General features: G+C 43.9%; 1 protein-coding gene across 15 annotated transcripts in view; it reads right to left on the reverse strand.

The window, feature by feature from the left end:
• The window catches only part of ATXN7L1 (ataxin 7 like 1), a 270,024-nt gene that overhangs the window by 150,112 nt on the left and 92,949 nt on the right, over positions 1–26,963 (reverse strand). For 2 of the 15 annotated variants that reach the window (XM_015134664.3, XM_077997160.1), the window contains one exon: positions 357–2,696. The exons of the other annotated variants lie outside the window; for them this stretch is intronic. In XM_015134664.3, the coding sequence (XP_014990150.1) occupies positions 2,611–2,696 (86 nt within the window). In that variant the 3' untranslated portion in view covers positions 357–2,610. Of the gene's footprint in view, positions 1–356; positions 2,697–26,963 lie in introns of those variants that run through there. 15 annotated transcript variants of the gene reach the window in all.

Consider the following 26,963-nt stretch of genomic DNA (forward strand, 5'->3'; position numbering starts at 1 on the left):
AGACCAGGGCCTTAGCCTTCCTTCTTAGCAAACGATGTGATCAGTTCATAGGAAACCACTCTGCCGATGACACTCCACATCTGAACACAGGACAGTAAAAAAGGTCCTTGATTTGGGAGGTACGGGGAAGAGAAGGGAGACAGGCGCAATTCTGTCTTTACATCTTGAGCCATCCAGCTGAAGGGGGTCTGTGGGCTGGCAGGGGGTGGTAAGGCTTCAAATCCTTTCTTTGAACCATTTAAAAATGTTCTTGCATGCTGCCTCCTTTCCCCATAAACCCATGTAACATATCACCAACTACTACACAGAAAATGTTAAATATATAACAAATATACTAAATCATATAAAAAATATTATTTAGTGGCCTTTTTTTCTAGTTTATTCTTACTTTTCTTACTTTTTTTTTTTTTTTTTAAATCCAGGTAGCCAATTTTATCAGCCAGGTTTGGAGTACTGGGCTGATGAATGTTGAAATAGTCATGGGGTTTCATTTATTCATTATGTCTTCCTTCTTCTGTGGGAGTCAGCGCCGAGATGATAAATGCTGGGCTCAGGTCCAGCTCGGGCCACTCACTCCCAAGGTTCATACACAAACAGATCAGCTGGATCAGGGCCCAGCAGGGAGGTGAGGCTTAAACCTCTTCGCCTGAGGAGGAGCCAATAAAAAGACTAGCAGCTTGGATAGTGAATAAGCGCGAGTGCACGCGTGTGCGTGTGTGTGCGTGTGTGTGTGTGTGTGTGTCAGAGTGACCTATCCCAGGTGGATGCTGGGAGTGGTGGCAGGAAGTGGGGTGTGATCAGAGAGACAGGAAAAGGCTCAGAGAAATGTGTGATAGCTCAGATGGGTCTCAAACCACAAGGCTCTGTCTACACATCCAGCACGATTCCTTCTGGAACACAGGGAGTTAAAGATGAATCAACTCTTGAAACTGAAACCAATTATCCATGGCAATTTATTAAATAACTAAGGTTTCTAGGCCTTATTAAAATAAATGTTTAGTGTATTTTCTTATTCTCTGACGTTCAGTTCTTCACTTGTCAGCACCTGCTGGCAGCAGCTGGAGTAATCTTACCAATTTTGCCGTATGTGCAAATCAATTTGATTCCCCCCCTCCCCAAGATAGAAATCAGTAAAGTGATTAAGTTACAATTAAGGCATGTCATTGAAAGCCCAGATAACAAGAAAAGGCTGAGGAGGAATCGGCCAGAGGTCACCAGTGATTTCCTTCCACCCCGGTTAAATGATTTCTCCCCCTCATTCTCTTGCCTGCTCTACTGCGTGTGACACTGTGGATGAATCAACAAGCCTCGTCCTATTTCTGGGAAGTCTCTCCTTTTTCTGGCTTCCATCATGCTTTCCATATGCCGAGTTCTCCTCTTGTCACTCATACGGGCCCCCTAACTGTTAATCTGTCTGTCCATCCATCCATCCAATAGATGTTTAATGACCCAGTGTGCCATGCACTGGGAAAAATGACAAACGATATTTATGTCTGGTTTCACAGTTAAAAATGCCTTTCCATATATTATTTAATTAAATTCCTGCTACAACCATTTGAGGGGGCTGTTAGGATCCCCATTATTTTATATATGAGGAAGCAGGCTCTGAGAGGATCTGCAATTTATTTAAAACAGCACAGCCAGCAGGTGGCAGGGTCTAGACATGAATTCAGGTTTTCATCCCATTAAGAATTCATAATGGTACTCTCCTATATACTGGTGAGGTATAATTTCTCAACAAGCCTCACTGTTCCTAATGAAATGTCACGCTCCAGCTATCATGTATTTACTGAGACTATGCTAGGCTCCGAGAGATGCAAAGACTGAGTCCCCACCCTCACAGAGCTTGTGGCTGAGTTGGGAAGGCAGACGTTAAACATATATGTTCACACAAGAAATACTTGTTTTCAACATATGAGGGAGAGCTAATCTAGTTGTGAAAATTAGGGGAGTCTTCCAGAAGGAAGTAATCATTAAGATGCAGTCTGAAGGATGAGTCGGAGTTAGCTTTGGAAAGAGAGGATGAAAGAAAATCACATGTACAGAGGGAAAAGCATGTATGTGCAAAGGCCCTGTGGCAGAAAGACCCAATGTGCTGAAATTTTGAAGGCCAGCTTGACTGGAATATAGACAATGAAAGGTAGCCTGGCACAGGATGTGGCCCAGACCACACAAGACTTTGTAGCCATGATAATGATTTCTACTTTTAGTTTAAGAGCAATGGGAAGCCACAAGTCAAGAGAATGACATGATGAACTTTGATTTTGATTCTGACTTCTGTGTGCAGAATGAATTGTAGAGGAGCAAGAGTGGAAGCAGGAGCAGCTGGAAGGCTTTTGCAGTTGTCCAGGTGGGAACTGATGGTAGCTTAGACCAGTGTTGTGGTGGTGAAAATGAAGAGAAGAACCCCACAGGTACCCCCTGCTCTGCTCAAGCCCATTTTCTTACTAGATCCTGACACCAGAGTGTGCTCACGAATTTGCAGTGAATGGAAGCTTGTCCACACTTCAGGGCTCTGCTGGAGTCTCCTCTTCCAGGAAGCCTTCTCCAGACAATGCCAGTCCTCTGAGATCTTTCAGAAGTCGTACGCCTCTTCTGCGCTTCCCATTCTCACACCTGATGCTTCTCTATGGCTTGGCTGCTCTCTGGTCCACTCCCGGAGATGCCTTCATTTCTCTTGTTGTCTTGCTTTCTCCCTTTGGAAAGTAAATGCTTTGTTGGCATTTGCTGAATGGTATCAACACGGCTCCTTTGGAAATTATATTTGTAAATGATTACTCATGCCAATTGCCATGTTTCCCCCTAAATTAAACACTGGTTGCTTAAATGTGTCTTCATGATTCTGTTCTACCAAAATGTATGTCCCAATTTTTCCATTACTTCCTCTAAACTCTTTTCCATATTTCTCCTAGTAGAAAGCAGTTTCAGGGGGAATGGAGTGGGGGTGGGGTGGGGCCAGGAGTGCAATTAAACAAGGGCTGTCTGACCAGAATTCCTATACCTTTTTAATGGGGTATTTGATTAATCCTTTTCATGGGCACCATTATTCATGCCTTGATAGAATCTCATTTTATAGCTCTTAATACATGGACCCAATTTATCCACATCACATTGTATTCTAATACTTGTCACCCAAGTTATTAGCTATCTCCTTTTCAGTGTAAAATCATCAGTAAGTTTGATTAGCTTATTCCCTGGGGATGATAGGGGAGATAAGAACAGACACAGTACAATATAACCCCAATGGCTCTGCATTCTCAAAAGAAGACTGCTACATGGAATCCATTTATGGAGCCAGGGTGGCCAAAACAAACATCCGCCCCATGGGAGGGACTCTGTGCAACCCAGGAGCGGTAGCCACGAAGGGCTGACTGCTGTCATTACTGGCAGGACTGAGCTATCATCCTAAGTGGGATTTTAATAAAAAATGGTGGGGTTCCTCCACCTCCTGCTTAACACCCCCTCCCAATGCCTTTCCTGAGAATCACAGCCCAGCAGCTTCTCTTTATTCCTTGACATCCCTTCTGCCTTCAATCCCTGTTCTTTTCCTACTGGGCACCTGGCAGGGCGGACAACCTAGAAGGAGATGCACAGTGCTGTGTACTGCTCTTTCTCCAGCACAGGCTTGGGTCTAAGCCTCGAGCTCTGTCTTTCTCTTCTCTGGAACCAAATCTGAGCCTTGGGACTCACAGGTGGCTTTGCTTTTGTAAGCAAAGTCACTCCTTAGCTTGAAAGAGAGAAGGGGCCTGCACAACCCCTATTGGATGGTAGGCTCCAAGCCCATGGAGAGTTTCTAATGCCCCTTCCTCTACGCAACCATCTTTCTTGAGCCCAATCAGGCTGCACCCCTAGGCCCCAATGGCTGCAGCCCTCCTCATCTTTACACCAAAGGCCCTGTCAATGATTCTTGTGCTTTTCTGAGCCTGGCAAGAGTGTCACTGTGGTGACATTCTTCCCTTCCAAAGGTGGAGCCCAATTCCCTTCCTGTAGTGTGTGGGCTGGACTTAGAGACTGATTTCTAATGAACAGAATAGAGTGGATGTAACAGCATGTCCCTTCTGAGACTAGGCCATAAAAGGCATTCTGACTTTCTCCCTCCCTCTGTTGGGTTGTTGGCTCTCAGGGAAGTCAACTGCTATGCTGTGAGCAGGGCTGTGGAGAGGCCTAAGGTACTGAGCACCAGGAACTGAGGCCTCCAGTCAACAGCCATGTGAGGGAGTCATCTTAGGAGTGGGCCCTCCAACTCCAGTTAAGCCTTCAGATGAAAGCTTGACTGCAGCCTCATGAGAGACTCAGCAGAACCACACAGCTGAGCCACTCCCAGATCCCTGGCCCACGGAAACTGTGCAAGACAACACAGATTTGTTCTAAGCTGCTAACGTTGGAGTCATTTGTTATGCAGCAACAGGTTATTAACACACTCTTCCTACTTTAGGGTAAGGCGCTCATCTTCTTCTCCCCTTCAATTCCCTTCTTAGGTTCTATTTTCATCTCTTCTCTCTTGGGATGTCTGGTATCCCTGTTGCTCCCTCCACTGACCCGTCCCTCTGTGTCCACTCAGTCCTCACGGTCTCAAGGACTCTTTCCCAAGAAGGGGGAATGGAGGAGAGAGGAGCTCCCCAAGACCTGGGTTTGCAATTCCATTCTTGCCTGCCATCCAGAATGACATCTGGCATTAGGAGAATGACTTTTTGCAGATGGCAGTCTTCCTCAGGCCATGAGGCTACCTCTTGTTTCTAAACCCGTGGGCGTAATAACTTCAGCCAGGCCCACAGCCAGCATGAGAAGACTTTGCAAACATCGTGTTCCCCTTTGTATCATATGCTCATCTCCTGTGCCCTTTTTGCTCATCTGCAATTTCTGCAAAAGGTCATGTCTCGTTTCAGCTTTGCCGTTAAGTGTATTTGACTCTAGGTGGGAATCTCAAAACTGGATGAAGATGCAATCTGGCTTAAATGCTGCAAGGTGGGCCACTATACTTCACCCCAACCAGCTGTGTCCTGCTAGCATAGACACCCATGCAGGAGGTGGCAATCTGATAGTCACTTCTTTCATAATTATACATGGGGCAAAATGTTTGCTTTTTTTGAGACGGAATCTCACTCTGTCACCCAGATTGGAATGCAATGGCACCTTCTCGGTTCACTGCAACCTCCACCTCCCGGGTTCAAGTGATTCTCCTGCCCTAGCCACCCGAGGAGCTGGGATTACAGGCGCCCGCCACCATGCCCGGCTAATTTTTACATTTTCAGTAGAGATGGGTTTTCACCATGTTGGCCAGGCTGGTCTTGAACTCCTGACCTCAGGTGATCCACCCGCCTTGGCCTTCCAAATTGCTGAGATTACAGGCATGAGCCATGGTGCCTGGCCTTAGTTTTTAACTAAAAACAAAAAAATCCAGGTAGCTTTTCCATCTGGTCAAATCTTAGTAATTTTTACAAAATTAATTTCAGTTTAATGGAGCAAAGTCAGACAGAGATAGATGTCAATTTTCTAGAATGCTTGGCAAAGATTAAAAAAACCACACACACACACACACACACACACACACAATGGAGCTAAGCAGTGGAGTGGACCCCAAAGCAGTGGTTCTCAAAGTATAGTCCTAGGGCCAACAGCAACAGCATCATCTGGGGACCTGCTAGGAATGCACATTCTGGGGCCCCAACCCAGAGCTACTGAATCAGAAACTTGGGGTGGGGGAGCTGCAATTGATTTTAACAAGCCATCTAGGGGATTCTGACACATGACTACAAGTTGTGTATCACTGACTTATAGGATTAAACATCTAAATCATTCATTCAGCCATAAGCTATTGATTGAATACCCACTGTTTGTCAGACATGGGGCAATGTGGAGGAATGATAGGGAATGTCTTCCTCAAGGAGTTCACAATACTCCCTTCCCTTGCTTTATTACAAAGCTTGAAAAGAATGTAGGAATCTGAAGACATAATCCAAGGAATGGAAATTATTCTTTATATGTAACTTTTCAATGGACAGGAGGCACATCAAATTTTTTTTTTTTTTTCCAGGAACGATCATACTCTCAAAATAGTAACCTTTCTAAAGTAAGTAAATGTGTGGGTTTAATATATTATGTACAGCTGGCTCAGGCTTTTAGACTTAAAAAAAAAAAAAGATTATGAGATTCCACCATGAATGAAATGCAGGATTATTTCAAAGATTCACTTAGGTATCTGTCTATCTTAATGAACAAACTATTCAGTGTTACCATCTTCCTTGAAGTAGGAGTTCTTGCCACCTTCTCTTAAAATAAGTCTAGGCCGGGCGTGATGGCTCACACCTGTAATCCCAGCACTTTGGGAGGCTGAGGCAGGTGATCACTTGAGGTTAGGAGTTCGAGACCAGCCTGGCCAATATGGTGAAACTGCATCTCTACTAAAAATACAAAAATTAGCCAGGCATGGTGATGCATGCCTGTAATCCCAGCTACTCAGGAGGGTAAGGCATAAGAATTGCTTAAACTCAGGAAGTGGATGTTGCAGTGAGCAGAGGTGGTACCACTGCGCTCCAGCCTGGGTCAGAACAAAACAAAACAAAACAAAAAAACCCGAAATAAGTCATAACAGCTCATATGTATTGTGTGCTGGGCTTGGAATATTTCTGTATTCATTAACTCATTTGATCCTTCCCTGATCCTACAAAGTAGATGCTGATCCTACAAAGCAGATGTAGCAAACACATACAGTCTGTAGATGAACAGAGTCTGAAAGAGGCAGAAACAGGAACCCAGACTCATCTCTTAACCCCAGGCAAATGATCCTCCTGTGCTGTCTCTCATCCCCTTTGGGTCATTTTGCTGCTCATTAAACTACTGATTAATTGGGAAAACATAAAAGGAAATACTACTCTCCCCTAAAAGGTTTCTAGTATGAAATCCCTGGCTAAAGCTTAAACTGCAGGACTTATTTTGAAATTTTAAAGTTTATGCTAGATTTCTCCTTCAATACCATAGATAATGAAGAGCTGGCTATAAACTTCTTATGGTCACCAGCATTAGCAGCCTGTGTAAGAATCTGATCCATGCTCAACAGATCCTGCTTGGAGAAGATGCTCCACATTTTCTCCTTTCTCAGGGTGTCTCAAAGATGCTCATGGACTCACTGTAATACTATCAGAGTAGATGACTTTCCTGTATTTGGGATGAACTTGAACTGATGCAGTCAAGCCTGGGCCCTTGTGACCAAGGATATCTAGTTAAATCTGACAGCTGTGGGGATGAAGAATGTGACCTATGGCCACAGAAGAAATCAAAACTATCTGGCCCAGACCAGAAACACACTCAACCCTTTGGCATAGGCAGGAGGTGTGCCCAGGGGCTGAGCTTATTCGCCACACAGGCTTATCCTTCATTTACAAAGGAATCACAGGTCAACCATGTTTTGGCAACTAGATCAGGAGCCCTCTTCTACCTATTGCATTGTTGGGCATAACCTGGCGGCTTTATTTATATGTAAGCAACAAATTCAGAGTCCACGTGGGCTGCGTAAAAAACCCTGAATGCATCTCTCAAGCCACTTACAGTGCATGCAACTCGAAGGAAACTGAAATGTATGCACCTTTCCCACTGACTTTCTGTAATCAAGTCTTTTTAGAACAAAAAGTTCAACTTCCATCTGTTTTTAAGTCAGGGATGCTTGTTGGCTTGTGCTGAGACATTGATTTGATTAGTAGCATTCTGTGGAACTACAGACATGAGATGTTGAGCTCACAAATGTATGATTCATTTCAGGATTTTGAAATGAGAAATGCACCTATCAATGACACAGAAGCCGGGAGATTCTGAGAAAGCATTTCATGCATATAAATGGAACAGGCGATGAAAAAATATGCTTATGGTTACAATCCCGAAGCCAGGGACCACCCCACTGTGCTCTCCACCCTCGAGAAGTGACGGCTCCACGGGAAACCGCTGGGATTAGATGATCCTGCGTTTGGACACCCATATGCTGCCTCATTTATCTACCTGTGACAGGGACAGTGCTGGAAGAGAATCAAAAGATGACAAATTGCTTCTGGTTTTAAAGGAGCTGTTCAGGCTGGATGTACACCCAGGGGGAACCAGCTTCCGTGCCAGGAGCCATCACTTCATCCCATTCTAAGGCCACATTTTGGCAAACACCAACCAGCAGATGACTGCTGTCTCCTTTCACCAGTGGATTCAAAGACGCTTGCTCTGAAAGCCTGAAATTCAGTCTTTCTGAAGACGTGTGCAGCAGAGAGCAAATCTGCCCACACACTGCAGTGAGGCAGGACGGCAGGCAGGAAGCAAGGGTTCCAGATGACAGGGATTTTTCCCGCGTTGAGGCAGACAGATAACAGGGGAATGATTTTGCAGGGGAATGACTCCAGAGTAGAGAAAGTATAGTGTCAGTAAATGACCCTAGAAAAGACTGATACAAGTGAGATAAGTGGACAACAATTTCCAGGACACTGGCCACTGGAATCTGCTTCTGGGGACACAGAAGCCCCCAAGATTCTAGCTTTCCTGGGGTTAGGAGGGAGGCCCACTGGGAGTTTCAAGAGGGTCCACCTGAGCAAAACCTAGCCCTACATAAGCCCCTATACTCGCCAGCCAGTGGTCCAGCCAAGGCCATGTATCCATCCAGCTACGAGCCTTGCTGCTTCTCTCCCGCCATGCGTCCTCTCTGGGAATGACTATGTAATTCAAGGTTAACCCACTCAGTCCTCTGGAGGCGAGCTTTCCTCAGCCAGTCCAGCTTGTGTTTCTTCTCTGCCATGTGCTGAAATTCACAAGGCCAGAGAAGTGCCTCACTGTGTTTAAGTGTATAGATGCCTTGTGTTCTCCTACACATTGCAGTCCTATTTACTTATTTTATCCTCTTGACAACCTCTGAGACAGGTACTATTATTACCCCCTTTTTGAGGGTGATGAAATTGAGGCACAGAGAGATGAGGATTGGCTGAAGGTCATACAGCCAGTGAATAGCAGAGCTAAGGTCAAGCCCAGATAGCTCTTTTCTGGGGTCTGACTCTTTCAGAACCTCTCTGCTGCCTCTCCGATAGAAAGCTCCTTGAAACCCAGGGGCTGCAGCCCATGTGGCCAATGGCTTGCTCAGGCCTTCCTCCTTCTCCAGTCCACCCCTCTGGAACTCGGTTGGTACTCAGGGCTGGAGTGCAGAGCCTGCAGCATGAGAAGACAAGCTCATCTCCAAGCCCCTTATCTGTTTCTAAATTCAAGCCAGATGTCCAAACGTTCGTTTTATGCTTGTTTGTTTTGAACATTCCATCGTGATGCCCAAGGCCGCCTCGGAGATGGTCTCTCTGTTCTCCTTAGTGAGCATCTGACCCCCTCTCCTCACACCTCTTGTCTCTGGAAACACTCTTCCTGCCACCAACTGATGTTCCCTGCCTAACCTCATTACACATTTCAGCTAAAAATGCCTATTTTCCATGTGGCAGTGAGGTATAATTATAGCACAATTTACATGCCAAGGCATTTTCAAATTTATCATTTCTAATAATAACCTTGGTGTATAACCACCATACCCATTCCATAGATGGGCAAACAGAGGTAGGAAGTCATAGCAAGGTTGCAAGGGCATCCCAAATTGCCAGGTCACTTGAGCCACTTGCATACAATTCTCTCTCCAGATCGCTTTCTCTCAACTTTCTGTTCAACAAATTTATCTGTGGCCTGGGAATGAGAAACGTTAACAGGATCAAGTTGTATCTGTGCCTGTACTCCAGCTCTCAGAATACTAATAAGCGACTCTAAGCTTTGGTGGCAAGGACATCAATGCTTAGCTTTCAGCCAAAACCCATCATGAGTAGGTTTACATGCATGAAACACGTACTTGGAGTTTTGGGTTTGCAAGTTCTCTTATTACCTATTGCAACTAATCAGAATGCTGAAGGGATTTATTCCCAGTGTCTGCTGACATGACCATAACTTTTGTTCTGATAGAATCTTTTGGCCAAGAAATGAAAGGGTAGACCAGAACCTACAAGAAGACGAGTAATCTTCCTTCAGAGTCAAAATTGTAAGACTAGTTTTCAAATAGTTATTGCAGAAAGCTTGGGTCCTGTGTAAGGAAGATACGAGACAGCTAGAGGATGTATTCGTTGTATGTAAATCTAGAATTAGAAACTGTAAATGCTGGAAGTTTCATGAAAGTAAAATTGCCTCCTGTACTGGGTGCATTGTTTTGCTGCTCTGTGAGCTTTTTTCCCCTCTGGGGTCTCTGTCTGTGAAAATGCAGTTGTGGGGAGTCAGGAATCCTGACTTCTAGTCCCAGTTCCGCCCCTATCACTTGCGTGGCGTCAGGCAAATCACTGAATTTCTTTGAACTTCCAGATCTGTGAAACCAGTATCCGCCAGTGTACCTTACTGAGTTGTTATGAAAATCAAAATGAGTGAGCTACAAGACTGCTTTGGAAACAGCAAGATGCTGTAGAAATGGAAGATATTTCTACAGGCAAATGATCAAGCTCAAAAGACGGTTGTGAGAACAGAAGCCTCTCAACTGTTTTCAGAGGAATCATCTTCCAGAGACATTGTTGAGAAGTGGCTTTTGGGAGTGTGACCATGGAAGCGTGACCATGCCAGTCTACCTCATGGTATTCAAAAAAAGGTGGCAGCACACTATTTTGTGTGTTTGCTGTCTCGTGTTCGTGCTTGACTCTCTTATCCCATCACTCAGGCAATGCTTGACACATAGGGGGTACTCAGAAACGCGAGACAAATTAAAGAATACCAGCCTGAGTATTTTAGTTCCTTGGGCACAGGAAGTTTGTTGGTGGGAAGGAATGGGGGGCAAAGATGGAAAATTTCTGGAAGACTGAGTGTAGGGTGACCCGCTGACTCAGGCCCAAGGGATTTCCCAGGACAAGATGGTCATTCTACCTGGATGTCCTATATGAATATCCACTTTGCTTCCTCCCAGCCAGCAGGGAATACAGTATCTGAAGAGAAGAAGACTGGTAGAAGGCATATGTGTCTCTGAGTTCCTGAAGAGTGGATCCCTAGGGATTTATAGCCTGGGCATTTTCTTTAACCTTTTTGTCTCCTTAGTTTCAATAGGTGACATCATCTTTTCACCATCAGGAATTTGACAGAATCATGCCCCTTCCATTTTTCCTGCATCAGATTATCACCTCTAAGTTATTTTCCTGATCCTTGCCAGTGGCGTTCTGCCACCAGCTGAATCTTCTCCCTAACAGCTCGTGGCATTCAGTGTAAAACTGCAGCCTTTAGCAGGACTTGCACTTGGAATTGCTACAAGCGCTTTGTGCAGGCTTCACCAGAAACACGTGCACTGCAGAATTGCTGCCTGGATTAAGATCTGACTCGTGCTCGTAGCAGGGAGATGACATTTTGGGCCAGTGTGGCGATGTGATTAGTTGGGGATTTCCCCTTTAAAAACTTACGGTAAAAGCCTGCCTGAGACAATTCAATATTCATAAATGGAAAGCATAGATGGCGTTTCTGCTCTGCCAAGAGCAATAGCTATTTATCATGGCAAATGACTGAAATAGTTGTACATACAATGCTTTACTCAGTGCTGTAAATTACGGTATACAGAAGATTAAGCTTAAGCCTAATGCTACCCTTGAGCTTCAACAGCTGAGTCCTATAAATGGATACCTGTTAAGAGGAGAGAATCTTTTTCCTGGTTACTACTTAGGAGTGTATCTCTATTAAAAGCTTGTGTTAAACATAAATTACCAGGAAGCCTGCCCCTAACCCCAGGCAGACTTTTCCTCAGGGCACTGACTCACGTGAGTCACATCTAAATGACACAGTGACAGGCCTGAGACTAGAAGTGTGTGCTGTGCTGACCTCAAGAGGGACAGCAGAGGAATTGGGGGCAGAGGTGGAGGGACTTCACAGAGCACTGAATGACCACTCACTTTCAGCCAGTCTGATCTGAGCCCAAGGAGGGACAGAGAGACCCTGCCAGACCTTAAGAAGACCTTTAGAGTTAAAATAATCCTGAATCCCAACCCCTTCAAAGAGAAAGTTTCTTTATCTGTTATTCTGTAAGTATCAAGGAACCATGACCTAGAGCTGAAACTTAAGTTTCCTAACTAAATTCTGTTCTCTAAGCACTTGCTTCTCAAAGTGGGGTCTGTGGGGCAAAAGCACCAGCGTCACCAAGAATCACATCAAAAATAGACCTGGGCTGGGTGCAGTGGCTCACGTCTGTAATCCCAGAACTTTGGGAGGCCAAGGCAGGTGGGTCACGAGGTCAGGAGTTCAAGACCAGCCTGACCAACATGGTGACATCCTGTCTCTACTAAAAATACAAAAATTAGCTGGGTGTGGTGGCGGGCACCTCTAATCCCAGCTACTCAGGAGGCTGAGGCAGCAGAATTGCTTGAACCCCAGAGGCGGAGGTTGCAGTGAGCTGAGATCGTGCTACCACACTCCAGCCTGGGCGACAGAGCAAGTCTCCATCTCAATAAATAAATAAATAAATAAAAATAATAACAAAAATACAGACCTACTGAATTGCATCAGAATCTGCATTTTAACAAGATTTTTTGGAAGATGTATATGCACAGTGAAGTTTGAGAATCAAAGGAAGAGGGAACAGGTGTTTTATAAAATAATAATTAAAAAAATAAAACAACAGGGAAGCAGGTGTCAAGCAGGGAGGAGGAGCCCCCTGATGTTCTCACTGAAAATTATGACAAATGACAAATCTGATTTATGAAAATAGGTCCTAGTAGTGGATCATAGGATTCTGAGTTCCCCTTTGTCCAATCCTACTTCAGAACACTTTCGGGAACTTGAGAGATAGATTATGAGCTATGAATGAAGTATCACTTGAACTTGAGATGTGCCCCAAAGCATCTCAGGGTGTAAAACAGTGAATCAGCAAAAAGTTCATGCTTCATAAATTAATCAGGGTGCCTCTAATCACCTATGAATTAGTAGGCTGAGAAGCACTGCCAGTGTTTTGGGCCATGATTTCAATTCTTTATTGTAATTACCAGTTGACTGTAAGTGGGTAAAGTAAGCAAAGATTGTTGTGTTATCTGAGAAGATAGAGATCTTGGATAACTTTAGTCTTTAAAAACTAAAGTTCTGTATGCATGTTAAAAACATAATGGCAATCATTAAACATATAGGTTTTAGAAATAAAGTCTATTGTGACCTAGAGAGCAGGGGGAAAAACGGGGACAGGGTAAGGAAAATTGTACTAATCTAATGGAAGGCAGAAAAGGAGAACAAAGAAGCAAATAAAAAGCAATGTAAACAGAAATATAAATTAGAAGTTAGAAATAAGTCCAAATATATAAAGTAATTACAATAATTGTAAATGGATAAAACTCACCTATTAAAAGACAATATCAGATTGGACTTTTTTTTTTTTTTTTTGAGACGGAGTCTCGCTCTGTTGTCCAGGCTGGAGTGCAGTGGCATGATCTCGGCTCACTGCAACTTCCGCCTCCTGGGTTCAAGCAATTCTCCTGCCTCAGCCTCCTGAGTAGATGGGATTATAGGCACATGTCACCATGCCTGGCTTATTTTTGTATTTTTAGTAGAGACGGGGTTTCACCATGTTGGCCAGGCTGGTCTTGAACTCCTGATGTCAGGTGATCTGCCTGCCTCGGCCTCCCGAAGTGCCGGGATTATAGGCATCAGCCACTGCGCCTGGCCAGATTGGACTTTTTAAAAAGCCAGCTATATACTGCTTTACAAGAGAAACACCTAAAACAAAATGACACAGAAAAGTTGAAAATAAAAGATTAGAAAGAAACAAATGAGGCAAATATATATTGACCCAAAGAAAATTGAATAGCAATGTTAATCAGATAAAATAGAACCTAAGGCAAAAGCATTAATAGGCACAAAGACAACACTACTAAAAAGACGTCACAATTAAGCTTATATGTACCCAACAGGACAGCCTCAAAATTGTAAAGCAAAAGCTGTCAGAGTTACAGGAGAGACTGACACACTTAAAACTATCATAGGAGACTTAAAACTCTCTTCTCAGAAATTACAGAGCAAGCAGACAAAAAATGGCAAGAATGAACAAGATTTAAACAAAATAAACAATATATGGAAGCCTGCACACAAAAGAGAGATTAAATAAATTTTCTAATCATACATGATCTAAATTACAAAACAAACAATAAATGTATGGAACTCTGCACACAATATAGATTATATACATTTTTCAATCACGTGAGACATTTACAAAAGTGGTTCACATGCTAGCTAGTCACAAAGGAAGTTATCATGAATTATAAAATGGATAACCTATAACATTCTCTGACCACCATAAATTAAACAAGTATCAAAAATTAAACAATAGTAAGGCCACGCCCTCACCACCCTTTACATCTGAAAACTAAAATCGCATTCCTAAATTACCATCTAGCAGTGGTGTGGTTTTTTTCCTATGTGTGGCCTAGCTGCTATAGGACTAGTTAATTTACATGACAATTATCAGGGGTATCACAAGAAGCAGGAAACTCCCAGACCATTGAAGCTTCATTATTTTCTGTTTTGAACTAAACTCTAAGCCAAAGGGAAAGTGAAGCACCTGACTCCCAGAAGACAAGAAGGGACATGTGTGGGTTAATTATGACCTAGTCATATGGTGCTAGAAGCTGCTCTTGGTACACTCCCCGGCCCATGCCCTGCACTGCCACGCTCTACCCATCTCTTTCTGCTTGCCAGTGCTGGGTGGATGACAAGACTGTCCTTGAAGTGTCCCCGGGACCTGGGAAAAGATGCTAATTAATGGATGTGGCACCTTACAATTAATGGCATCCTGGAATCGAGAAAATACCATAGTTAACTGTTTGTAGGGGACCTTCTGTCTGCTCTTTCACTTCTGAAAAAGCAGTGGGAAAGGCTAAACAGGAGACACAAGGGGAAGATACAGGCCCAGGTATCTCAGGAAAAATGAGCACTTCACCCTAAAAATCCCCCCAATCAAAATCAAAACCAGATGGATGGTTCCTCCCCAGGATGTGCTACCAGCCCAATACAACTCCAGTGCCGGCTGAATAATGAAATAAATATGAAAAAGAAACCCCCTAACGACTTTAAAAGGATGGAACGCAGGATCGTAGTAACATTGATCAATAGTTGTATAGACAAGAGAGGGTGGGGAAGAAGTGGTTAAAAAGAGATAAATGAAAGGACCATAGCTCTTCAGCCTCCATATAGGGCACTGGGGAGGGCAAAAAGCCCAGTGGTTTCTTGGTCACAAATACTACAAGCCACAGAGGAGGGCAGCTCTGGGGTACACCCTCTTCCTCTGGCCACCCCACTTGTCTCCTAGGCTGGCTCTGCACTGCCACCATCACCAGTACCCACCTCGAAGAACAGCTAAGGCAAAGGTTGGCTGTAAGGGCTAGAAGTTCCTCACCACCAATCCCTAGGGACCCATGGGTTTGTTGTAAGAATATGACAAAGGCAGCTTAGCCCAGAAAGTGGGAGGAAAATTTTCAAAGGGACACCCTCTAGCCCCTGCCTTCTTAAACGCACTGGGAGACTTGATTCATGTTTTCGGAGATAGTGTCACTATCAGGATGATGCCCAGAGCTGACAAATGCAGGTCATAGGATTAGGGGGTCAGTCAGAGCCAGCAACCTTTTTTTGTTTGTTTGTTTGTTTTTGAGATGGAGTCTCACTCTGTGGCCCAAGCTGGAGTGCAGTGGTGCGATCTCGGCTCATTGCAAGCTCCGCCTCCCAGGTTCACGCCATTCTCCTGCCTCAGCCTCCCAAGTAGCTGGGACTACAGAAGCCTGCCACCACGCCTGGCTATTTTCTTTTTTTGTGTGTGTGTTTTTACTAGAGACAGGGTTTCACTGTGTTAGCCAGGATGGTCTCGATCTCCTGACCTTGTGATCCGCCTGCCTCAGCCTCCCAAAGTGCTGGGATTACCGGCTTTTTTTTTTTTTTTGAGACAGAGTCTCCCTCAGTCGCCCAGGCTGGAGGGCAGTGGCATGATCTTGGCTCACTGAAATATCTGCCTCCCAGGTTCATGCGATTCTACTGCCTCAGCCTCCCTAGTAGCTGAGATTACAGGCGTGCACCACCACACCTGGCTAATTTTTTGTATTTTTAGTAGAGAGGGGGTTTTGCCATGTTGGCCAGGCTGGTCTCCAACTCCTGAGTTCAAGTAATCCACAAGCCTCAGCCTCCCAAAGTGCCAGGATTACAGTGTGAGCCACCGCGCCTGGCCCCACAGCCTTCTTATTAATGAGTATATGGTAGTGCTCTTTGGTTAAGAGGGTTGCCTCATTTAAGAAGGTGCTTGTTTAAGAAGATTACGTATGGGGTGGAGGCAGCTACTTATAAAGATGAGCAGAAAACCACAACCATGATGTAAACTAAGCCATTGTTACCTTAGGAAAATGCACCCCTAGAGAAGGCTTTGGAATTTGTGAAAATAATTCAGGGGGAGAAAAGCAAAGTATCTATGATGCTAATAAACAAACAAATAACAGAAACCAAATCTTAGAAATCCGTAGTTCCAGCATGGTAAAACAAAGACAATGGCTACTTTCTCTGGAAAAAAAAAGACTATTTTTTCCAGATGAAGTGGGATTCATCATAGTGAAATGGTTTACTGACTCTTTCATCCTTTATGCCCCCCAATTTATGTTTTCCCCTGGACCTATCTATTTCCTATGAGTCTCCTATGCAGCATTCCCAAATTTGCACTCTGTTTTCAGAACCGCCTGGCCCTGCAAAGGAACAAGGGAAAGGTCCTACCCAAACCATCAACGGTATTCCCCAATTCCAGGATGTCATTAATTGTGAGATGCAACATCAGTTTAACAGCACCTTTTTTTTGGGGGGGGTGGCAAACAAACAAACAAACAAAACAGAAAGAAAGCCTAGCATAGTAGCTCTATACATCATGGGAAGAAGCACTTCGGGTTTAGAAAAGACATAGCTTGGAAGTATCTTTAGAGATTTGCAGCATCTAGGGGCAAGCCTGCACACAGGTTTCTAGCATGTGACACTCCAGGAAGGAGTCAGTAACTCTCTGTGACCCCAGATGAAGACATAAGAATCAGCTCCTTGAGAATACTCCGAGGGCCTCCCTAAAGAAAACTGACAGTAGAATGCTGCAGCTTACATGGGATTGGGTTCTAGTGTCAGGGTGGGAGGCGAAAATCCTGTATGACCAAAACTCCTCTTGAAAGAGTACAGTACACGTAGTATGTGGGACAGTGGGCCCTTCCCATGGCCAGTTTCTCCTCCAGGGTTGGGAAACATCTTTGTTTCTTTGCTCAGACACCAGACGAAAGGGTGAGCTAGTGTCTAGGGCCATGTTCTTAGGAAAAACATGCATTTTTGTTGTTCTTGTTGCCCACTGCATGTGGCTGAATTTGGATGCGGGTGATGTGACTCCAATGTGAGATAGATGCATTTTGTTTTTGACTTCAAGACCCCTTGGCACTTTAATGTGCTAATAGCTGCTATGAGGCTCTGGGAGGGGGAATCTGGCACAGTTTCCCAAGGGTATGCATCCACCCAAACCCTTGTTCTTCGTATGGGCTTACTGTTCCAGAGAAAGCACTGTTTGGGAGATGCTTCTCTGCTTATGGCTCATGATAGGGAGAATTCCGAGATGACCTTTTGAATCAACGCTGCTAACATTCCTTACTCAGATTTAAATAAAGCAATGACTGTTATCTGAATTCTCCTCAGTGGATACAGCTCTGAGGAATGGAATGGAGCAGCCTGCATGGCGAGGACACGCCAGTGATGACTCAGAAGCCAGGGGTCACGTTACAGTGAGAGCCCTCCAGCAATCAGCTGTGGTCAGGGATCAAAGCCACGGACTCCCCACTGCTCACAGAGCAAGGATGTTTCCCTGCATCAGCCTTTCCAACTGCATCTCAACAGAGTTGGTCATTCTCTTTCAAGCAGCCATGTCTTCTAAATGAATGTACTCGCTTACATGTGGAATTTGGCTTATTCACAACTGGTGAGTCAATTTCCCTTCCTTGCTGGCTTCCTTCCTTCTTTCTTCCAAGATTCTTTTTTTTTTTTTTTAAAAAACAAAAACAAAAACAAAAAAACCCCAAGCAAACAAAAACAGTATATTGGGCATTAACTTTTGAGATCCAGCACTCCTTGTGTGGACTCAGGTAATTGAATGGTGAGCCTGGCAGGGGTCCTGGCTCCTTGAGAGTGTGGCAGGGGAGGGATGGATAAGTACATAAGCGTTTGCACCAGCCACCATATATGCTAATATTGGCAAAGCAGAAGGTGCCAAGAGCACTTGAATTTGGGATAGGAGGAGCGCTTCCTTCTGCCTGTTTATCCACCTGTTTATCCCAGGCACTTTTTTTTTTTTTTTTTTGAGACACAGTCTTGCTCTGTCACCTAGGCTGGAATGCAGCACAATCTTGGCTCACTGTAATCTCTGCCTTCCAGATTAAGCGATTCTCGTGCCTCAGCCTCCTGAGTAGCTGGGATTACAGGCATGTGCCACATTGCCTGGATAATTTTTGAATTTTTGTAGAGATGAGGTTTCACCATGTTGGCCAGGCTGGTCTCGAACTCTTGACCCCTGGTGATCCACCCACCTCGGCCTATCCCAGACACTTCTGAATGTCTACTAGAAGCCAGGAAAAGCGCTCCCTGGTGGGGCTCAGGGGATGCCCAAGGCACAGTCCTAGCCCTCAGGAGCTCACTGTCTAGTGTTCACAGTCACTCTGCTGCACAGTAATCAGTGCTATAGGTCACAGAGATGCAGAGGGCAAAGGAGCCAGCTGACGATTGAGTTGGGTGTCAGCTGAGCTCAGCATACATGCCAATAAACCACTGAGGGTGCTACCAGCCTAAAAATGGTGGCTGTTGGTGAAGCAAAAATGAAGTCATCTGTTCTTGGAAAAAAATCTCAAGACACAAATCAAATCACCTATTGTCAATTAGCTATTGTCAAGGTCAATAACCCTCAGGTCGCTAACTTAGCGACCTCTTCTCTTTCGTGTCTTACTCAACCTCTTGGCATTTGACATGATCTATGAAATGCTTTCTTCTCTTGGCTTCCATGTAGTCATTCTCTGCTACTTTTTCTGCCAAGTCACTGGCCATTCTCCTTCAACCTAACTCTAAATAAATGTTGACTCTTCCCTTTCCAATCTAATCCAATCCAATCTGTCAGCAAATTCTGTCAGCTACATTTCCAAAATAGATCTCAAGTTTATCCTTTTCTCTCCATCTCCACGGCTACCACAATGATCCGTTACCGCTAGCTATGCATTAGCCCCTTCTGGGTCTCCTGGGCTCCACTGCAGCCAGAGTGAGCTTCAGAAAACAGAAACCAGATTATGTCTTTCCCTCACTCAATACCCTCCAGTATCTTAGCACCACACCCAGAATAAAACCCAACCTTCGACTCTGTTCTACATAACTCTGGCATTCTGGTCCTTGTCTACTACTCTGAAGCCCTCAAACATGCCTTGTTTGTTTTTACTGTTCTGTGTTCTCTGCTGGGACACTCTTGTGACAGCTCTTCACATGGCTTGATCATGTATTTATTTGTTATTTAACCCACCAGAACATAAGCCTCAAGAAAACCAGGCCCTTACCTGTCTTATTCACCACTGTGTCTGCAGCATTAGAACAGTGCCTGGCATACAGCAGGTGTTCAATAAATATTTTTCAAATAAATAAATGAATTGAAACCATGTGACTCTGGAGAATGTAATCCAAGACACTCAGCCTTCAAGAAATAGGCTTTGATGAGATTATAACTAGAAGATTGTTTCAACTAAAAATGAATTCTGGCTGGATGTGGCGGCTCACACCTGTAGTCCCAGAACTTTGGGAGGCTGAGGCGAGAGGATTGCTTGAGCCCAGCAGTTTGAGACCATCCTGGGCAACATGGTGAAACCCCCATCTCTACAAAAAAAAAAAAAAAAAAAAAAAAATTAGCCAGACATGGTGGCATATTCCTGTGGTCCCAGCTACTCAGGAGGCTAAGGTGGAGGATCACCTGAGCCTGGGAGGTTGAGGTTGCGGTGAGCAGTGATCATGCCACTGTGCTCCAGCTTGGGGGACAGAGGAAGACCCTGTGTGTATATATATATATATATGAACTAAATAATCCTAAAGTTATGAAGATCCTATTAATTTATTTCTAAATTTGAGCTGAACCATTATATCTGCTGTGTGCTTATTTGCAACATTTCTACTCGATTCACAGAAACATGAAAAAAGAGAATTTCATTGAATACGGAGGAATTTATCTACTCTTTGTGAGTCTCATGGATCTGCTCATTTGTTGGGGATAAACAAGAAACTACAGGTAGAACTTTTAGGAGAACATATGTGGTACCCACTCCATCTCTTCTACAAGCTTCCTTCTTCTTGCTTTCAAGTATTTAAAGGTCTATTTCAAATGCTGTAGTTAAGGCTCTAAACGTATTCCCTATTACCAATTTATTCCTCCTTCTTCCTTCCCTCAAAATTGGTTCAAGTTCTCTGTCCATGCCAATAAGCAGAGAAGATCAGTAGTGTGGATTAAAATGAGAAAGAGCAATGAAGCTCACCTGCCCCAAGCACCTGTTATTTACTTTTTAGCATCCTACAGGGGATGAAAATGACTTTTCTTCATCCAAGTTTAGTTATGGCATTGCAGCGAGTTTGAGACACAAAACATACAACCGATGTAGTAGTTAAGGCACTCTGGAGTCAGACATTGGAATTCTGGTTCTGCCACTTACATCAGCCTGACCTTCAACAAATTTCTTAAGTCCTCCAGGTCTCCCTTTCCTTGAGTGTGAGATAAAGATAATACAACCAGATATCCCTTAGGGTGATGGCATGATTAAATAACACATTAAAATGTTTAGCACATAGTCAGTGCTCAGTAAGTGTTTTAGCTTTATTGCTGTTATTTTTATCCTGCATTAGTGGAGTGAAAAGTGGGACCAGGTCAACCTGCTATGTTCTGGACCCAGCATTAACTTTAATTTGAGCAGTAGCAAGTTCAAAATATAAAAACTCGAAGTGAAGCAAAACATAGTCCTACTTAAGTCATAGATTCTCTCGGTTGTAATGCTTGATTTATGGGATAACCCTTCATTAATCAGTCATTCTGTCATTTCTTTCCTTTGAGATTTTCTTAGGGTCCATCATAAGGATTTCCTTAGCATCTATAGTGTAACTGCACTTTACTAGGGATGGTGGAAAAGTGAAATAAGCAAAAACAATAGCAGACATTGTTTCTGATCATAAGGAACTCAAAAGATTATGTCAATACCAGGAGTAAATTTTGGATTTGGGAAAGATTGATCAAATTAAAGATAAAAAAATTCTACTAATGAAATAAAGTTTGCACAGATTCACGTGCTCTTGCCAAGTCTTATTAATTAATGCTATCAAACTTGACAAAGAATATGTTCAATGAGAATAATTTCCCTTAATTATTTTATACTTCTGATGTAAAAAAAAATCTAGTCATATAAAAGACAACTAACAATAACAATAACAACAATTTAATGTCAGCAAACAAATCTAACTTAATTGACAAAAAGAAGGTGTTGCTGCCATTGCCAAACCCCGCGCAATAGCAAGCAACACCTTCAGAAAGGAAGTCTTGGCGGAATAATTAGCAGGTGACGACGCCCCTGACATTCTGGAAAGCCCAGGGGGCACTGACATCGGGAAGGACTAACTCTCTAGGGCTCAGAGGCACACATGATTTGTCTCTTCCTCAACCAGAGGTCACCTGGAGATAGACAAAATAAAAAGAACAATTGCAGGGAACCTTGGATCCTCATTAATTAGGCTCCCATGTGTAGCACTGCTGAGACATGCTGTTCTCGGTATCCAACCAGCATCAGCATCTGGATGTACAGAGAAGGATGGGGTACCAGCCAGGACATGCCATGCCTCGCTCCAGGGGTGAGTTTCCGCCACTCATTTATTTTTCTGCTCAGCCTCTCTGCTTTAGCTCACAGTTCATTAAATTCTACTGCATCACCATCAACATGAAAAACAGCTACTTGAAGGGCATTCAAAAATATAATCAGAAAAGGGAATAAAAAGCCCTCTCTGAGGAGGAAAAAAAAAATCTAATCCTCTCTTGTCTATTGAATGATATCCAGGTTCTCTGGTTCTAAACTTTTTTTTTTTTTTTTTTTAAGTAGCAGTGACATCCAAGGATTATCTCTGTCTGATGGGCGGGGTGTGGAGCCGTATGGTTTTCTCCTGAGAGGACTAGTGCCAAGTGTGGCTGACAAATTCTGTGGGATCTGTGTGCATGAAGGTGTTATTTCTTTTGCCTTTTTTAAAAAAAAAAATTATTTTGAAATGGAAAGGATGCAACTTTATGGACGGCTGTAAGATAGCTTGTTTTACACTTTGCATGTATGTGTGATAGGGAAATAATTCCAATGGCTAGCTCTGTGCAAGCTGAAGGAGTCAACTTTCTACATGTGGATGTGATTCCACAGAAGTCATTTCTGGGCATAAATACATATTTCACTTTGATAAAAAATTTAAATACAGAAAAGCAAGAAATACAGTATAACAAATGGGGGCATGTTATATTTTATGGCAGTAGTTCCCAACTGGGGGCGATTTTGCACCCTAGGGGATATTGGCAATGTCCCGAGAGGGTTTTGGTTGTCAAGATTAGGAGTGGGGTGGGGACTGCTATTGCTATTCAGTAGGTAGAGGTCAGAGAAGCCACTCAACATCCTATAGTAAGACACAGAATGAGCCCCACAGAAAAGAACTATTCAGCCCAAAATGTCCCTAGTGCCCCTGCTGAGAAACACTGCTTTATTGTAGGTAGTTATGTTATATTAGTTATCTAATATAGTTATGTAACTATATTAGAAGATAAGGACCCCGCAAAAAATCCTACTTCTTTCATTTAGGCAAATCAGACAACTCACCATAAATTACAAACTCCCAATTACAAAACTACAACCTGGGTCTACCTATTATTTTTTTCTTTAATTACAATAGTCCAAATTGACTGAAAATACACAATTACTAAAAAGTAATAAACAATTTTTTTCCAGTATAGGCACCTTGCACCTCCCTGTTTTCATCTTGCCTGTGTACACACACACAGAGCATCCCCTGCCTGTCCCTGGATTCTCTCCGGGCTAAGGTAAGGACCTACCGCAGCTCTGACAAGAGGAAGAGCCACAAACATCTTCCTTTCCATAGTAATCATAAGTGGAAACACTGGACAAGATTTCATTACAAATCTCTGTAGCTTATCCCTCAGTTAATAGTTGTGAAACTCTTTTTTTAAAGCAAACTTTGTTGTACAACTGTGCTTTCCACATGTAAGTTCCTTTAATCAACATGAAACTTTATGAGATAAACTATTATTTCCATTTTAATACAGAAATGGAAACACAGATGCAAAGTAACCTGCCCAGGGGCACACGGGGAATAAGGTGTAGAGCTGGAATTTTTTTTATTTTTATTTTTTGAGACAGGGAGGGTCTTGCTCCACTGTCCAGGCTGAAGTGCAGTGGCACAATCTCAGCTCACTGCAACCTCCATCTCCCAGGATCAAGCAATCCTCCCACCTCAGCCTCCCAAGTAGCTAGAGCACAACACTACGCCTGGCTAATATATTTGCATTTTCGGTAAAGATGGAGTTTCGCCATGTTGCCTAGCCTGGTCTTGAATCCCTGAGTTCAGGGTGATCTGCCCATCTCGGCCTCCCAAAGCGCTGGGATTACAGATGTGAGTCACTGCGCCTGGCCTAGAGCTGGAATTTTAATCTAACAGATGGATCCTAGAGAGGTTACACTCAACCACTAGGCTCACATGCCATGTCAATGCATCAAGCCACAAATTGGGATGGACAGCTACAAAGGACAGAGATGCCTGCAGAGTGGAACTGGGACTCCCAAGGTAAGGCTTCTTGTTTCTGTTTCCCCCTTTCTACAACTATTCCTAAATAACCTTATCCATTCACCTAAGGGACTTTAGAAACAAACTCATCTCTCGAAATCCTAGATCTCCTGGGTAGAAGTTTAAAAAGTGTCTAAAAGGCTGTTGGTACAGATTTAGGAAACAGACCCGAGGAAGCCATCCCTAATGGAGTGCTCTACATCCATGCCAAGCAAAGGGTCTCCCCAGAAATAGCTGCACCTGCTTTCTACATCGGGGATGCCAGCATGGGGCACACGATCAGGAGCAGAAGGATTGTGGCCAGCCCTGGGTGGGGGGCTCCATGTTACCCCTGTAGGACGCTATGGCACAGGCTGGATGGACCTTGCCAGGGAACCCAGAGAGGTACTGGAGCTTCACGGCATTTCTAAAAGAGCTGCCATAGGGGCCTAATGTGAATGTAAACCAATATTTGCCAAGCCAAGCCCTCAGGACTCCTAGCAAATGTAATCATATTCAGGCCAGCATTTCTTGCCTTCAAGAGTGTGGGAAGCAAAAGATGAATCACAGGCGAAAGTCTGTGGGCTGACCTCAACGTGCACGTCCTCTGAGACAGGGCAAGAAACGAAGGCAGGAAGCACTTGACTGAATTGGTTTTCCCATTTTTCATAAGAAACATTCAACTTAATAAAAAATAGCCACAATTTATTGACAATCCTTTCTTTATTCCCTTACCATGTGCCAGAAAACGATACAACCTTTTTCTGTGTTCTTCACAGGAACTCTGCAAAGCAGGAATTGCCATCCTTAGTTTATAGAGGAAAAGAAGGCTCCGAAAGTCATATAATTAGCTCAAGGTCAAATAGCTCGTAAATGTTAGGATTCTAACCTGCCTCTGTCTGACTCCAGAATTCATGACTTTTCCACTATGACATTCTATTTTTCACGCTGGTACTGTGATATTGTGATATAATAAGAAATATGTATTTGGTTTTTATCCCCAGTTCCCGGCACAGAGCTCCTAAAACCCTTGTAATTTCCTGAGTGACAGGGGCGATAGGAATATCTTTCATTATATTTGGTCTTAGTCCTCAGTTTCCTGACACAAGAGCTTCTCAGACCCTTGGGATCTCTGGAGTGTCTTTTTATGCTAATAAGATGACTGGGGCTGGGGTACATAGGCAGTTTCAGGCTGGGGGCTGGTCACCAGAAAGACCAATTGGAGACCGAGTCAATCATCAATGGCCAATGATTTAATCAACCATGCATGGAACCTCCAAAAACCCTAAAGGATGGGGTTTAAAGAGATTCCAGATTGCTACACACATCCACATGCTGGGAGGGTGGTGAACCCCAGCTCCACACAGGGACAGACGCTCCTGCACTTAGGACTCTTCCAGACCTTACCCTATTATCTCTGACTGTTCATTTATATCCTTTATAATAGAAATAAACCAGTAAACATTAGTAAAGTGTTTCCTTGAGTTCTGTGAGTTGTTATAGCCAATTATTGAGCCTGAGGAGGGGTGTGGAGATGCCTAATTTATAGCCAAGTCAGACAGAAATGTGGGTAACCTGGGGACCTATTACTTGTGATTGGCATCTGAAGTGGGGGTACAGTTTTGTGGGACTGAGCCTTTAATCTGTGGGGTCTGTGCTAACTCTGGGTAGTATTTTTTTGGTTCACATTTTTTTGAGACAGGGTCTCACTCTGTTTCCCAGGGTAGAGTGCAGTGGCACCATCCTAGCTCACTGCAACCTCAACCTCCTGGGTTCAAGTGATTCCCCTACCTTGGCATCCTGAGTAGCTGGGACAGCAGGCACATGCCAACACGCCCGCCTAATTTTTAAATTTTTTTTGTAGAGATGGGGTTTTACCATGTTCCCCAGAATGGTCTTGAACTCTTGGGCTCAAGCAACCCTCCCCCCTTGGCCTCCCAAAATGTTGGGATTACAGGCATAAGCCACTGCGCCAGGCCCCAGCTACAGGTAGTTATTGTCGGAACTGAATTAAATCGTAGGACACTGAATTGGTATCTGCAGAGAATCCCCTTGGTATGGAAAACTCACAATTTGGTATCAGAAGTGTTGGGTAAGAAACAGTTTTCCTTTAACCACAAATTTCTGAAGTCTCCACAACTGACTGGCTAAACACACAACACACACACTTTTTTCAATTTAAGTTAAATGACTAGTATACCAAGATCTTGAGCACTGCCATGCACCCATGATGAGTCTACTTTCTGAACACTGAGAGCACAGAACTGAAAAGGTATATCCTTGCTTGGGAAAGAATCCTAGAATCTGAATCAGGCCACAGATGACGGCATGGGAGAAGCAGGAGGTGGCACAGATGACAGCATGGCAGGAGGCGAAGTGGCACAGAAGAACAGAGTTTTGTGGATGTTCAGCAGGAAGAATTGCATCCAGCTGGGGGCGATGGGGAAAGACATCATGCAGAGAAGGGAGGAGAAAATGAACCTTAAGCCTCACATCAGTCACATCATCCCAACAACTCCCTGAGGCAGGCAGGGTACCCATTTTACAGATGAAGAAATGGAGGTGAAGAGGGATGAGGTAACCTGCCCAAAGTCGCACAGTTAGTGGGGGATTCTTGAATTGCTTTGTCTCATTCCAAAGCCCATGTTCTCTCCTCTACATTAACAAAGTTCAAATAATGTTCTGTGGAGCCCTGGCAGGTAGGGGGTGAAAAAAGTCAGGAGAAGGCTGCGTCCATGGGGCTTGGACCCCTGCCCTAACTTCAACCTCAACAGTTCTGTTTCCATATATATTGATAGATTGGGGTTCTACATAAGATTCCATTTGAAAGAAAGTTCTGCAGTTAAACCACAGGGTGTTGGCCTGTGCCCCAAATCAGGTCAACACCCACCTAGCTTCCAGACCTCAGGCAAAGCACTGACCTCCTAAGCCTTAGCTTCCTCAATTACAAAATGGGTATAATATTAACACCCACGTCACAGGGCTGTTGAAAGGATTACATGCTCAAAGAGATGGAGGCTGGGCACGATGGCTCATGCCTATAATCCCAGCACTTTGGGAGGCCAAGGTAGGTGGATTACCTGAGGTCAGGAGTTCAAGACCAGCCTGGTCAACAT

This window comes from Macaca mulatta, chromosome 3, assembly GCF_049350105.2.
Source record: "Macaca mulatta isolate MMU2019108-1 chromosome 3, T2T-MMU8v2.0, whole genome shotgun sequence".
In the NCBI taxonomy this organism is placed as follows: domain Eukaryota; kingdom Metazoa; phylum Chordata; class Mammalia; order Primates; family Cercopithecidae; genus Macaca; species Macaca mulatta.